Here is a 15,899-nt window from a genome sequence, read left to right on the forward strand (position 1 = left end):
GATTTCATTTACTCACTTTCACTAATCTCATCTCAATAAATCTGCCCTGCTTATTGCTGTCAATGAACACTGTCTCTATCGATTTTCCTATTTAGAAAAAAAGTTCACCTTGCTGCTAGTGTTCATTTAACATCACATATAAGAATGCTACATTTTCTAGAATTTGACATTTTCAGTGATTGAGAATTATTATATTTTGTAAATGGAATTATCACTACTAAAACCAGAATGTTACAAATAGAATGATGTCATTTGTTTCCAAAGACTATATACTAGAGCGATGCGAAAATAGTAAAAACAACATGTTTTGTGGCAGACTTTGGGGAGGGTAAAGTTAGGACTAATCTGCAAGTTTTGTTGGGATAAATGCTACAGTTGCAAGCACTGCTAGCAAGTATACTTGGGGCAAACGAGAAATGGGCTGTTCTTCACTGTTATCTCACAAATGTCATTTCCACTTTAGTAAAGGCCTACTAGGCAGGCACCTTCACTTCTTGCTTTTCCTTCACCTTTTAAGATCAGCATTTCAAAATGATGTTTACCCTCTTTAAACCGTTTCAGCTTGAATTCCTTTTGCTATTAAAGGCACATTCTCTCATCCCTCAGACCTTAAACAATAAGTGCCTACATCTTTACCATCTATATTCACACAATTTCCAAGTTCCATAGATTCTATCCAGTGTTTACTGCATCTTTACTTGGTCTTTGTGCCTCATCTTTGAATCTGCCCTGCTTATTGCTGTCAAATCTGACATTCTTGATGCATAACTCTAAATCATGTATCTCAACCATATAACCTTCAGAAGTTTTCATTGATAATAGTGATACTTATAGCCAGACATTAATTGGTTTTTCACAGGGTTGCTTTAGCATGCCTTTGTACTGTTTCTTGTTTCTCCTTTATGCAATCTATAATTTAGTCAAACTATTTTTTATGGTTTTCTAGATACTTTGTTCTTTTGCTTATACCGTTTATTGATAAAATGTTCTTACTTCCACCTACTGCTTTTGTTGAAAGTATATCCAGTTGTCAAAATTCAGCCCAACGTGCCTTGTCAAACAAGCTTCCCCCTTCCCTTTTTTTAGTGGGAAAATAATCTCTTTTCTTTTCCTACATTATATAATGTTCTAGACTCTAGTTTTCATATGGTTTTATATTTATTTCTTGTGCATATTTCTCTTATTTAATGCTCTTTGGAGATAGAGACCATGTTTTATATATTATTGTATCCAACACAGTGCTTTTTGTATTGAATAGGCATAAACTACTGAATGAATCCATAAGTCAAGTTACCAGTATTTGGCTTAAACCCAGAGGTACTTTATTCATTCAAACAAGTTATGATAGCATCTGTCAAGTGTCACTAAAATACATTAATTTCATTAGCAATTTGAAAGTGTTTAGGAACTCTAGACCATCAGTGTTTACTTTTTATGTTATAGCTAGCCTTCTATTTTTTTTGCATTTGACTTTGAAATACCACAAATATCCATGTGATCCAATTGCAGTTACTTTGAAGAATCTTGGGACTTCTTTTTAAATTGTGGAAAATACGTATAATGTGAAATTTACCATCTTAACCATTTTTAAGTGTATACTTCTGTAGTGTTCAGTACATTCATGCTGTGCAGTCAATCTCCAGAACTTTTGGTATTTGTTAAGTGAGTTAGTTACTCTAGCTTAATTTTATGCTGGGTATGACAGTTCTCAATAATTGTATTGTCCCAGATTCTACACAAATTCCATGAGCAAACTTGTAAAATAAGCAAGAGGGATTTGGTCTATCATAATTTTCTTGTTCTTGCCTGTGTATGTGAGTGTGTGTGCACGCTTCTCTCTATTGTCACTGTGTTAACAAGTGTCTTTCATGGATAGAGATGCACTGCTGAGCTGATATAATATGATGCTGTTCTTTGCATGGAATTTCCTGAAATGTAATAAGCTCACAAGACTATTTAAGGGATTGAGACATAATTTTTCCCTTTCTTTAAAGATTATCTGTACTTTGGCACATAATGCAGTCAGGATGGTTTCAGATTATAGAGGGAATAGTTTGTCTTTCTATTCTCCTGATTTTGCTGTGTTGTTTTAATTGTGTGTTATGTGCTGAAGCTGAGTCCGTTGCTTGGTTGTTTCTTCTCTCTTCTGCTCAGCTCTCATTGCTCTTTTTTTCTTTTTTCTATTTCTCCTCTTCCATTATAAGCTCATTTTTCTGTCCAGGTGCCATGAAGGGCTTGATTAGCCATTGCCTGCCAGTTAGAGCATTGCCTGTCTTTGGCTCTTTATTGAGCTTTTCAGTATTCCCTGGTTTGTGTCTATTTCATTTGAGGGTGTAGGATTTCTCAATAACACGTAAGTGAGCTATAACTGAACTTAAATTTAAATAACTATTTCGAGTAATTAATCAGGTAAATGAACATATTTAAAAGACTTTTGTGTTTTATTGTGACTGAAAATTAGGGGCATATTTTTACATGAAAGTCTTCCTGTTGAAGTCATAATTTCCCAATAGCTAAATCCAATGTTCGTGAGTATGTGTGTAGACACACATACACACACACATTTTGGCGAGGGGCTTGTATTATTTAGAATCTTTTCCTCCCTGATATTTTTTTCTTTCTTTCTTTTTTGGAGGAGGCGAGGTGGTAATGCTGTGCTTTTATTGCTTCCCTGCCTCTTTAGCCATTTGTTCTGTCTCATTTTCTGGATTATCTTTCTCTGACACCTCTTAAATGTTCCATTCTTCCATAGCTGATCTTCTTAAACTTTTTCCTCCTCTTAAATGATCTCATTTACTATATTTTTTTCCTGTATCTGAAATATTTATTGAAAATTTGGGTTGGAATTTGAAACAATACTCTGAGGGCTTTTGTTGAGGCTAGGCATTTGATATAGATTCTCTGGAGATGACAGTGCTGGAATTTGAGCTCTTTCTGGACTTTTGTTCTTGATCAAGAATTGAAGGTATGATTTGCTCAGAGAGATTGCTCAGAGTGATTTGACCTTGTGACCCAGAGTTGACTAAGAAAGTCCTAGTCTATGGTTTATCTTATGCCAAGATTTCTCTTTAGAAATATGAGCAGTAGTAGTGGCTGGAGGTTATGACTTGGTCAGGCTTGTTATCCTTTCTTGTGTTCTTCCTTTTTTAAATGTTTGATCAGATCAACAAATTGTTGGCAAACAGACTTACCCAGTGCTTAAAAATACTTAGAGTAACTGATGCATGACTACAGTATGTTTGGCAAATATCAAAATGTACGGTAAATGCCTAATAGTGTATACTGTGCATGTTAATTCTCCAATAGTGAAGACTATATACATACCTAAAAAGGAAAGAATAATCCCTGTAATAAATTTCCTTTCTTCCAAGATCTTTCTGTTTCCCCTTCATTTGTACCCATTTGAAAGAAGGGGTTAACATTTCTTCTTACCAAAAGGAAGTTTACTATTATTTTTAAAAACTACCATTTCTAGATTAATGACTCCCAAATCTGCTTTTCCAGCCCTGATCTTATACAAATGGATTCTTGGCCATCTCAGTGTCTCATAGACATGTCTAACTCTTCCTTGCATAATTTCCTTTTTCTTTTGATAGCATCATTGTCTACTTAGTCATTAAAATCAGAATTTTGTATGTCATTAATTTACTCTTTCCTCATCCCCACATCCCATTGCTCACCAAATCTTTTCACTTTCATCTCCTAAATTCCTGCCTCTCTTTTCCACTGCTCCTGCCTCATTTCAGGCCTTCGTCTCTTGCCTAATTCCCACTCTTCCTTCAGGTCTCAACTTAAATATCACTTCTTCAGTGATATTTTGACACTCGTAGGTACAAAATAAGCATTTGTCGAATGACTTAGTAATATACTTAGAAAAACCGACAGTTTGCCCACCTCCAAGGAGGCTTGCACCCTTAAGTCTATCTTTCACTTTGCTGTCAAAGTAATTTTTCTAAAATGCAGATCAGACAATTTTATTCCCTCTTGCCTTTGGAGAAGTTCACCTTCCTAAATGACACTCAGGCCCTGTTCTGCCAAATACACAAGGCTTATCTCTTACCATATCCACCGCTCTCTGTTTGCTGGTTTCTAGTATATATAAATCCTGTTTTTACTTACATGCCTTTGCATATGCTATTCACCTTGCTTTGCTACTAATTCTTCAGAACACAGGCCAGGTTTTACTTCCCCTGAAAAGCTTTCTCTCTTGTTGCCATTTCCTCCTTTCCTCAACAAGTAATACTTTCCTCTTCCACACTTTCTGTAAAAAGACATCATTTGTCTTTTTATTTATTTATTTTTTTTTGAGTGAGAGATATGGGAGTATAAGTAGAATAGAATAAAAATATATCCTTCAGTCTTTTTTCTGATTTTGAAATAATTCCTTTTAAATAACCTTAAGTGACTAAAATGTATAATCTGATACAAACATAGATGTTCAAAGACCACAAATATCAATATGAATTATTAGTAGAAGAGAGGTAAATGTTAAGTTATAACTGATTATATGATTATATATGCCTTGCATTTCAGATTTTGTTAGTGGAGCACTAAATAAACTTAAATACAGCAGAACACCCTCTATTACACCTCAACAGGAAAAAAATGGTAAGTATTATTTGTATTTATTTAAATGAAAATTTCTGACTTATTTTGATTTAATCAAATCTAATATTATTTTCAATGGAGATTTTGTACTGTGTTGTGACATTGCTAATACTTTGGATAATGAACCCAAAATTGTAGGTAAGAATTTCTTTTAGATTTAATTTCTTTACTCTTCTAAATCATGCTTTTCTGTTGCTTATAAGTTGGATGCTATTGAATATATGAAAGTAATTCAATCACATTTTTGTTTTAGAACCAGAAGTTTATTAATGTATATTCCAATTTTTTATCTTGGTTTTCTCATGGCTGAAATTATTCAGTCTAGTAACAAATGTAATCATTTGTTTTGTTTTCCAGATTGAATAAATTAACTGGTTAATACTCAATTATAATGAAAAGCAAAAATAACATTTAGATTAGTTTTTGTTTCAACTCCTTGATTATGATTTTCTCCCTTATGTTAATATTCTTTAATGTGAATTATATGCATGTTAATCTATTTGGTTTAAGTTATTACTATTAAGAATCTCGCCTCTTTGCAATTTGCCTATTTTTACTTTATGGAATTGCATAGTGTTAATTTAGTTATATAATATTTGATAATCTAATCCTATCCCCTCGTTCTTTTATAGCTCTAAGTAATATCTTTATAAGAATAAATTAATAAAGCTTTTGTATTTATCAACTGTTTTTTTTTTTTTTCCAGCCCAGCTATCCGAATCACCAGTGATTCTTACACCAAATGCTAAGCGTAAACTGCCAGTAGATTCTTCTCAGGGTTTCTCAAGTAAGAAAAGGAAGTCCATCAAGCACAATTTTAACTTTGAGTTATTGCCAAGTAATCTCTTCAGCAGCAGTTCTACACCAGTATCAGGTAGCAAATATAATGTATATAATTGGTCTGTAAACATTAACACGAGTGCCTGTTCTGGGCAAAGGGCTGTTTCCAATTAATACTACCCTTTAGGAGCCAGAGCTTTAGTCTATCTTTTATCAAGTCTGAATTTTTATGAAGTTCTCTAATTTTTAAAATGGACACTGCTAAATATAATTAGTGTGTATGTGATTTATGGCTATGCCCATTGAAAGTTTTGATAAATAACTTGGTGTGAGAGTTTGGGCTTCTGTGGATAGCACTGGTGTTTAGGTTTTGTGTGACTGGACATCCTGAATTCTGCTTTAGTTCTGGATCTATAGCTGTGCTTTCTTCTGTTGAGTTGAGGTTGCCAGAAGTTTGATTATCTCTGAATCCAGAGTGAGGTTGTTACTATTGGAGTAATTCTTGTGGGTTGCATTTTTGGGGGTGGGGGATATTTTTAATGTTTTATCCTCAATTAGCTTTTATAAATGCTTTAAAAACTTCGTTTGCATTGTTTCTTGTAGTATGATTTCCAGATCCCTTACTGGCCCAGCCATTTTCTTTCAAATGAACTACAAGTTCCTAATTGTGGCCAACCAGAGCCTCCAGAGGATAATATAATCATGTCACTTTGAATACCACATTTTTGTTAGTGTGGTTTTAGGCCGAGTTGGCTTCTTTAGCATGTGTAGAATACAAGTTGGCTCATGTTAACCTTATGGTCAACCCAAAATGAAATGAAACCCTAATTAACCCCAGTGTCATCTACCTCATATTTGTCTCATTTTTACTCAAAATGTGAGTCATCTCTGATTCTTCTAGATTTTTATTGGTTTCAGACAATATTAAGAGTTCCATTTTGAATTCATTAGCTGGGTTATGAGATCTTCTCAAAAGCTTCTTTTGTTATTATCCAAAAGGATTATATTTTCTTTGTTCGTTTCATTAAAAAATCGAACAGAATAGCAACTTGTTCTCTGCGGTCCTTTACAGGTTCTCTATCATTCATTAAAGTGTCAATGATAAGAACTCTGAGGCTCTGTCTATAGCTTTTTTAGTATTCAGAGTTTGGAGACTTAAACTCCTTTAAAGTAACTTCATGTTTTTTTTTAATATTTAAAGGCTTTTCCACTTTGAAGGACTTTTTCCAAATGGCACATATAAATTGTAGTTCTTCCTGCCTTTGCTTATTAGCATTATAGCATCTTCCCCAAGAAATGGACCTGCTGATTCCTCCTCTCCAAGCTCCCCACAGATAGGCTAAACATTCTTGTGTTGTTGTAACATTCGTATGTGCCAGCTTAATCGCTGAAGTTTTTTAAATAAAAAGATTAACAAGTTCAACAACAGTTAATTCTATTATTTTAACTCACCATTTTTCTTTGATCCTACTTTCTCAGGCACAGTTCAGTAAATTTCACCTGCAAAATGCTTTTTTTAATGTATAAAGGCAACAATATTAATTTAAAATAGAATACCTATTTATAATTTATATATGTGTAATAACTGCATTCCATGTATTCTAGCTCTGCCTCCTTGTGATCACTGGCACATTTTCAAGATTACTAGACTATAGTCCTAGAATAAAACTACCTATGTCTCATTGGATATATTATATTTGCCTCCAAAGTTTTCTTTAGCCAAATGCACCCTAAAGTCACTGTAATGGTTGTATTATTTTCTGTTTTAATAAGTAAAAAAACATAGATGTCTCTGGGTACCTGTGTGAATTCTTTATCAGTACCAGTAATGAGTTGAGAGTGTTCATGTTTTCAGAATCTTGGCATGATCCAAGTATAAGTCAAATGTATATAGAGCTTTTCTTCATGATACAGTGTTAAATAACTTAATCAAAATGAGCTGTTGTAACCACCAGTTGTTAGCATGGAACATGGCAGCAGCCAAGTGGTTAGACATGTGTTATAGATGATTTGTTTGCCAAAAATGTCGGACAAATTATAATCCAGAGTCAGGTGGACAACAGTTGACTAGCATGTGCATACTGGAAACTCAGACTCTAAATTGTTTCTCAATAGTTTATTTTTGATAATAGCATTAATTAATATTATGTATCAGATACTCTGCTGGATATTTTATACACATTACAAAAATATTTATATTCAACCACAGAAGTCCAATTTCAGAGCTTAAAGCAATTTAGTATGTGGTGAGACAAACTCAAATCTATCTGTCCTGGAAGCTTTCCCTTTCTTCCATCTGCCACAGTGCCTACCCCTCCTTTGTATTACTAAACAAATTTAAAGCAAAACTCCAATGTGAAAGCAATGGTTAATTTAACCTTTAATTGGCTCCTATAAAGTAGAAAATTGATACTTATTTTCTCTTGAGTTGGGTTATTTGGCCCCTGAAACTTTTAACTAGAAATTATGTGATTCTGTTATGGTTTAGGAGTAGAAATTAAGACTTTAAGTCTAATTGCTATTAATAGTTTATATTTTGAAAAAGAATAAGTATGTGTGGTATATTACATGTGGTTATTTTTATAGTTCACATTGATACAAGCCCAGATGGGTCATCTCAGAGATCACTCTCTCCTGTAGCCATCAGTGGAAATCATTTGATCAGTACAGATATGCCAAGGCGAAGTAAAAGAATTGCAAGCAAAAAAGTTTGCAGGTAATTTATCCAGGACATTTTGTTATTATTGGGCATTTGGTATATATAGTTAATAAAATATTTTGTCTTTATATCAGGAATCATAATTTTTAAAAACTCCCTCTGCCTTTATAATCTTATTAATCAAGTACCCCTTATATATCTTCCAGAGGAAAATTCCCAATTTGAGTCCAGTTTGCTTGCTTAAAATCCTGCTTCATGTTGATGAGTGTAATTTTTGAATTTCTGATTAACTTTAAAAGCTAGTCTACCCTAATGATTCCAGTTTGTAAGTGACTAAATAACTTGTGATGGACAAGAGAGATCATTTTATATGCCAATACAGTGTGTTCACAGATGGTATCATAAAGCTTAACTAAAAATTATTCTGTTCAGTTACTAGCAATATGATTTGCCTTGGACATTCTTTCAAATTTCATTTTTCAAGAATTTCTCGAGGTTTACGCTACAAACCAACATTTGTAATTCTGCTCTTTTAAGGGTGGAATCAGGAAAAGCAGGCTGCTTTTCTCCTAAAATCAGTCGTAAAGAAAAGGTTCGAAGATCTCTTCGTTTGAAATTTAGTCTGGGGAAAAGTAGCAAAGATGTAGTAAGTATCTTTCACCATTTTATTGATGTTGATATTAGCATAAAGCTAGACGATGCTAAAGGACCCTCTCAACCCTGCCTCCCCTCCAGCTACTGTCCCATTCTCTTTATGCAAAACTCTTACGCTTAAATACCTCCAGTTTCCCCTTTTCTACTCTGCTTAAATTGATTCCATTGAGGCCTTCATACCCAGTACTCACTGCAGCTGCTCTCTTCAAGGTCACCCATGACTAAATTCATTGTTCAAGCCAACGGACAAATATCAGTCCTTGTTTGACTTGACTTCCTAACAGCAGTTGACACGGCTGATCACTTGCTCCTCGTTGGTATACTTTCTTTGCTTCAAGGACACTGTACTCATGATTTTCTTCCTTTGCTGGCTACCCTTCCAATTTCTTTGTATTGGAATGCCCAAAGCTTCACCCTTGGACTTCTCTTTTCTCTCTCTACTCACTCAAGGTGATCATCAGCTTTAAACATCATATATTTACTTGAGACTTCCAAATTTATATCTCCAGCCTAGAATGTGTTCCTGAACAACTAGCCATTTCTTAACATCTGCCTACTTACCTCCCTGTGTGGATGTTGATCCAACAGATGTCTCGAGTGTAACCTGTCCCAAATAGAGTTCCAAGATGCATTTTTTCACCGCCACTATTTCTCTGCTCCTCCCCCTCTCCCTCAACCACACTTCTACCTGTGGTCTTCACCATCTCTATGTGGCATCTCATTCTTCCAATCACTTAAGCCAAAAGCCATGTAGACATTCTTGACTCTTCACTTTCTCTCACATGCCCTGCCTAAACCATTAGGAAATCTTGTCTAACTTCTGCTTTCAGAGCATATACAGACTAACCACTTCTTACCAGTACTACATTCCTAACCTTCTCTAAGTCCTGTCACCTTAAACATGGATTACTGTAATAAACTTCTACTAGTAGGTCTTCCTGCTTCTACCTTGCTTTAGAACTATATCCAAAATTATCCTTTTAAACCTCAAGCTAAGTTATGTCACCTTTTTGCTCAGAACCCTCCAGGGACTCCTCATTTCACACAGAAATAAAAGCCAGAGTCCTTAGATTGACTGCAACCTTCCCCATGACCTATTTCCAGCCTCCTTCTCTGAGCCCTCCTCTTGCCACTGCCCCTTGCACACTCAGCTTCATCCACTCTTGCCTCCTTGCTGTTGGTCAAATATGCCAGATCTGGCTTCAGCCTTAGAGCCTGCACTGACATTTTCCTCTCTGAAATGTTCTTCCTCCTTATACCTTTATGACTCTCACATTCATTTTTCTTTATTCAGAAATTATCTGACGATCACTCTATTTAAAATTACACCCCCCTTTTTTAACACTCCGTATTCTTCTTACCTAGCTTTACTTTTCAACATAGCACTTTCATCTTATGTATTATATCTTATACAATATAATTGACTGTATATTTTGTTTTGGTCTAAATCTTACCATCTAGAATATAAATTCCATGAGGGTGAGATTTTGGTCTTGAGGTTTGTTTTTCTTTTTCCTTTCACTATTTTTAACAGGCCCTGCCTGGCACAGAGTCATCATTATAAGAATTATTTTTTTTAGTTAATGAATACATGAAGCTGTTTTTATTTTAGATCATAAAAATATCAACTAATAGCCAAGTCACATGTTTATAATTTTCATCAGCATGCATACAAGTATATTTGTGTTTGCTATAAAAATGTTTCTCAATGATATGTTCTTTTTTAATTATAGAGGATTTTGATAATTACAAAAAGTTTACTTAGTCTTAATGTTTTGAAAATTCACTGATTTATTTCTTAACCAAGTCTTTTTCAACTTTTCTGTACAGAATGGGTGTTCTCGTGTCAATAGATGTGAAAATGTTGGTCGACGACTTGCAAATCAACAAAGTTTAAAAAATAGGGTTGGATCTGTAAAAACAGGTCTGCTTTTTAGCCCAGATATTGATGAAAGATTAACAAAGAAAGGTAAAGATACATTTACATGGTAATGTTAAGATTTAACTTAAAAAACTGACTTGCTTTAAAATTTTTTCCAGCTTTACTGAGATATGATTGACACATAACCTTTAGTTGCTTTTTTAATGATAAAATGTTAATTTACTGTGTTAGATTTTTAAAATTCATGTTTGAATGATGAAAATATTTAAATTGGCAGTGTATTTTTCTGTGAACAATTGGAGGATACTTGTAAATATGAAAATGTTCAACATTTAAATTTTTTATAATATGAATATTTAATTTTTTAAATTAAACTGAAATTTTTAGGAATTTAAAATTTTTTAATTTACTTTTTAGCAATTAAATGCTTAGTATTTTTATTTACCATGAGTTTGGATAATATTTCAAAACTAGGACAAAATTTAAGTGATTAAAAACCCTGAACTGCTTTATTTTAGGTTCCAAAAAGATTAGTAAATCCGAAGAAAACTTATTAACTCCAGAGCGACTAGATGGAACGAGTTACCGGATGTTATGGACAAGACCTAGTAATTCAGGTTTTCGAGAAATAGATGCAAATGAAGCATCTCCAATAGAGGAAAATCTTGAGGTGAACAACTATTCTTTGGAGCCTGATATTACAGAGGAAAAGTCATCTATTAATTCATATGAACTCTCCCCTTCTAATGTCCACAATAAGCATAATAACATAACCGGAAGATCTCTTAGTGGAGATGAAAATAACTTGAGCACAGAGACTTTAGTGAAAATTCAGAAAGCATTTTCTGAATCTGGAAGTAATCTTCATGCATTGATAAATCACAGGCAGTCATCAATAACTAATGTGGGGAAAGTAACATTACATGAAACACCTAGAGCATATAGCCCAGAGAAAAATCTATTAGAAACTAATGATTTGACTGTGATAGGTTCAAATGAACATCACACTAGTAAAGGTGAAAATAGTTTTTCAGAAAGAGACTTGTCACCATATCAAACTCAAAAATTGGATAGAGAAGCAACTATAAAATGTTACTTAACTCAGATGAAGGTGGAACAGGAACATGAAAAAAGCATTCATTCAGATATATTAAACGATTATTTAAGCAAGCAAGAATTGCCCGGTGATGATCAAATAAAAAAACAGACCCCAAGAGATAAACTAAATACTAAGTTAAAGGAGGAGAATATGATTGAAGAGAACCTACTAAAATGCACAGCTTCTAAAGAGGATGCGGCTAACACCTCTTCCTCAGAGCCTAGTACATGTAATATAACCAACTCATCAAAACCTAGACCCGTGAGAATGGTTAAACAGCAGTCACTGGTGCAAACGTGTGATAAGACGGTTTCTGAAAGATTACAAGTAACAGATCATGGAAAGGTTTCAGACCACATACAGTGGTTTAATAAACTTTCTTTAAATGAACCAAACAGGACAAAAGTTAAGTCACCGCTTAAGTTTCAGCGTACGCCTGTCCATCAGTCTGTCAGAAGAATTAATTCTTTGTTGGAGTATAACAGACAACCTATAAGGCATAAATTGGCACAGCTTGGTGATACTGCTTCTCCTCTGGTTAAATCAGTGAGCTGTGACAGTGCTCTTTCCTCTTGTACAGAAAGTACATCAAAAGATTCCTCAATTTCATGTGCCCAGTCAGGTCCTGAAAAACAGAAATCTACATCATGCGAAGAGTCAAATGTTGATGCAATTTCAAAATCAAGCAAGGAATTAATTGCTAACTCTTTCTCTCAGATGAAGAGGCATCCAGACTCTCTGAATGCTTCTCTTAGGTCTCCCAGAGTTGATAAACAGAAAGTAATATCGGATGACCAAATTAAGGTTCCCTTGGATGATCTGACAAATCATGCTGTATTAAAATCTGTTATAACTAATAATACAGGCTTTTCTCCTGGGATAAATAACAGGGTCCTTAGGAAACCGTCAGAAAGAGAAAGGGCCTGGTATAAAGGTTCTCCCAAAAATCCTATTGGAAAAGCTCAACTACTACCAACAAGTAAACCTGTAGACTTATAATTGGTAAATGTTATACTTGTCATTGATGTAAATAAAATTAGCAATTGGTGATGTGAGTTGCTACATGTTAATCTGTAGCTCAGGATGGTGGTTACATGATTTTACTGCACACGCAAATGGATTCTTACATATAAATGACTACTTTGTTTTTCTTAATTATGGCAATATTTTAAACTTTAATTTTATTATGATCTCTTAAAGCAGAGATTATACTTTAAAAGAAATTTTTGAAAATTGCATGAATTTTATTTCTTAAGTGTGACAGGAAGAGTGAAACGAGTTGTGTCTGTTTCCTGTCATTTTTCCTCCTAAGTCAGATAAATTTCTTACGAGCAATTTCTAATATGTAAAGGCTTCGAAGAGATAAGCCCTGCAAATCTTATTTCTTGAATTAATGTTTATTATCTTTACCAAAATCCCTAGGAATTAACTTGTTTCAATAGCGTCCTAGTCCTTTATTCCTATTTAGGACAAAGTAATTAGGTTTCTATTGCCTACTGATGTGTAGACTGTTCACTTGAATTAAGAATAATGGCTAATGACTCAAGTGCGTTCATATAGTATGATGCTTCAGGAGTAATTGATGACTTTTAAGCCATAATATATTTTTAAAGTAATTTGCACAACTACATTTGTGTCCTTTTTTGTCCAATATAGAATTTAAGATGGAGGAATAATTAAGCTTGAATAATTTAACTAAGGTGATTTCTTACATGCAGATGCTTGATTTTAGAATTTGAAATAGTCATTGCAGCTCCACATTTACTTTGGATTCTTATAAAAGCCTGTGATGGTTTTGTCTTGTATGTAAATGTTATTTATTTAGCATAGACATTAAAGATAACTTTCTGAAAAATGACTTGCCTGAGACTACTGAAATTCAAAGTACCTTTTAGAATTTGACCCAAATTATCAAGCAAATCTATCTGAATTTATATTTTAAATTATTAGAAATTATAAATCTTTGAGGAAGGAATAATAATAGAGGATATCTAAGTTGTAGAGGAAGGAATATGCAGGTAGAATCAACCACCGAAGATAGTTTTGCAGATCAGTTATTAGAATGCCACATTCAAATGTTGAGGCAGAATAAAACAGCATTGCACACCTACTCAGAGCAACCAGACAGTGTGTATATAAGAATTTTAAAGTCATCAGATGTTTGCTTTACCAAGTTCTACTTGATAGTAGTTTATCCGTTTTATTTCAAAACTATTTCCTGTCTATGTTCATTATCTAAGAATCAGCCCTTTCTCAGAGTTAGGAAGTATTTGACTTAAATCAAGACTGGAAAAAATCTGCAGATATAAACCATGTTTAACTGGCATCGAAACAGGTTTGTAATGTAGACAGTATACATTTCAGATGTTTATGGTACTTCTCTGGTAGTAGAGAGAGAAAATATTCATAAACTGATACCTGTTGTCTGGTTCAAGTAAATTTTTTAAATTTTAAAAAATAATGTCTTGATATCTGTAGAGATGGGTGAAATGCTGAATTGAAAGACCAATTAAAAAGCATTGAGAATTAGCTGTGCAGATCACCTGATTTAGTGGGCTTTCTGAAAGATGAATCAATAATAATGCTATTGATTTTAAAAACTACCCATATGTCACTCCCATTTTTTATTTGCTGAAAGTGAATGTGTTGACATGTGCAGTAACTTCAAAGATTATTTTCACTGTTCTTACAAGATCTAATATTAATTTGATTATTATGAGCAACAAGCAATACAATTAAAAAGAAGTTAGTAGGCTGCTTGGCAACAAACAATTGCAAAGAATTTAACATAGGATTTTGATAATCATCAAGCCCAGGATATATATGGTAGATGTTTTAGTTTTGAAATGTCAAATTTCATATGAAGCATACGCATACACATTTTGGGGTATTTCAAGTTTTCATTTACCACAAAAGCAGTTAAATTGTAATGACTTCTCCATTTTTCCAAGCACAAAATGAAGACAACAGTAAATGATGTTAAAGTAAATTGAGTACTGAAAAAAAAACAGTATGCATGAATAATAAATATTAAACCCCAGCTTGGTCTTTAGGCCTAGAACCAACAGATATTTCTAGTATTGATTTGGCACGCACTGAGACAAAAAGCTGGCAATGAAAGTGCATCCATGGAAGAAAAGGCGCTAGGAAGGCTTGGCTTCAAACCAAAAGGCCATGTGTCTTATGATTGAATTTTGTGTGCCCTTCATTGTTTAAAATCGCTGTAGATGATGGATTTGCTGCGTAGAACTAGGGCAAGAGGTCTAGAGTCTAACCTCGGCCAGTTACTCAGTTATTCTCAGACCCTCCCTTCTCCCAAATACTTTAGTAATCCCTGGTTTTAAAAGAAATTTGCAATACTATATAATGTAGTTTTACATTTCAATTTTCGTCTTTGGACAAAATTCAAATGCTCAAGCTTGCTCTATAAAAATTCAACAAAAATTCTGGATCTACGTGGATAAACGACGATGTGCAGGGAGTGTGGTTTCTTTTCAGGCCAAAATGATTTTACTTGATAGTTGGTGTAGAAGTTTAAAAATAACGCTCACAATTAATATTCCCAGGGCTTTTCACGTGTTTTGGGTTTATCGCTTTAACAGAAGTTCCTAGCATTTTGTATTAAATATTCTCATAATCTCCCTGCTCAATGAAAGAACCCTTGGAAGCACCTTTATGACACCCTATCGTCGCCATCATCAAAAGTTTTTAAGACACTCTTAGGTTCTAACGCTTCATCTTTTGTTTCTTCTACGATTGTCCCTTTACCTCTTTCCTCTTCAAACTAAAAGACAAATAAGCTGGAAGGGGGGCAAAGTACAAAGTGGCGATCTGGCACATTGTTAGGTAACTGCTCGAGAAAAGGTGAATTACCTCCACAGGGGTCGACAGATGGAGGATCTCTGGGAGATGTCAGTGGGATGCGTGGGTTGAACGCCGTAGGCGTCACGGCCAAAGGCACCAGCATCTGGGCTGCGTTCTGCGGCCTCCACCTGCTGGAGGAGGGGCCGGGGCGGAGCTAAGATGCGGAGGGAGGTGACGCACCGGCGACACACATCGCCCCGCTCCCCGCCCGACCCCCAGCCAGGCCCAGACCGCAGCAGGCTCCTTCGGCCCTCGGTGAGTGTCCTCTGCTAATGCCGGCTCGACCTCCTGACGCCCAGCGGATACAGCCGATACATGCGGGTTTTTCAAGCTCGGGAGTCCGGGAGGGCATC

General features: G+C 34.6%; 2 protein-coding genes across 3 annotated transcripts in view; both read left to right on the forward strand.

The window, feature by feature from the left end:
• Positions 1 to 13,540, forward strand: part of ARHGAP11A (Rho GTPase activating protein 11A) — a 23,576-nt gene extending 10,036 nt beyond the window's left edge. Inside the window, exons 7-12 of the mRNA XM_006920520.3 lie at positions 4,534 to 4,608; positions 5,315 to 5,482; positions 7,975 to 8,104; positions 8,585 to 8,693; positions 10,532 to 10,670; positions 11,102 to 13,540. Of these exons, the coding sequence (XP_006920582.1) occupies positions 4,534 to 4,608; positions 5,315 to 5,482; positions 7,975 to 8,104; positions 8,585 to 8,693; positions 10,532 to 10,670; positions 11,102 to 12,681 (2,201 nt within the window). The 3' untranslated portion in view covers positions 12,682 to 13,540. The remainder of the gene's footprint in view (positions 1 to 4,533; positions 4,609 to 5,314; positions 5,483 to 7,974; positions 8,105 to 8,584; positions 8,694 to 10,531; positions 10,671 to 11,101) is intronic.
• A 2,092-nt stretch (positions 13,541 to 15,632) lies between these two features.
• Positions 15,633 to 15,899, forward strand: part of SCG5 (secretogranin V) — a 52,184-nt gene continuing 51,917 nt past the window's right edge. Inside the window, exon 1 of one of the 2 annotated variants that reach the window (XM_006920521.3) lies at positions 15,633 to 15,801. The gene's annotated coding sequence lies outside the window, so the exon portion shown is untranslated. The remainder of the gene's footprint in view (positions 15,802 to 15,899) is intronic. The other variant, XM_006920522.3, reaches the window with a different exon arrangement.

The sequence above is a fragment of the Pteropus alecto genome, unplaced genomic scaffold (genome assembly GCF_000325575.1).
Source record: "Pteropus alecto unplaced genomic scaffold, ASM32557v1 scaffold86, whole genome shotgun sequence".
Classification (NCBI taxonomy): Eukaryota; Metazoa; Chordata; class Mammalia; order Chiroptera; family Pteropodidae; genus Pteropus; species Pteropus alecto.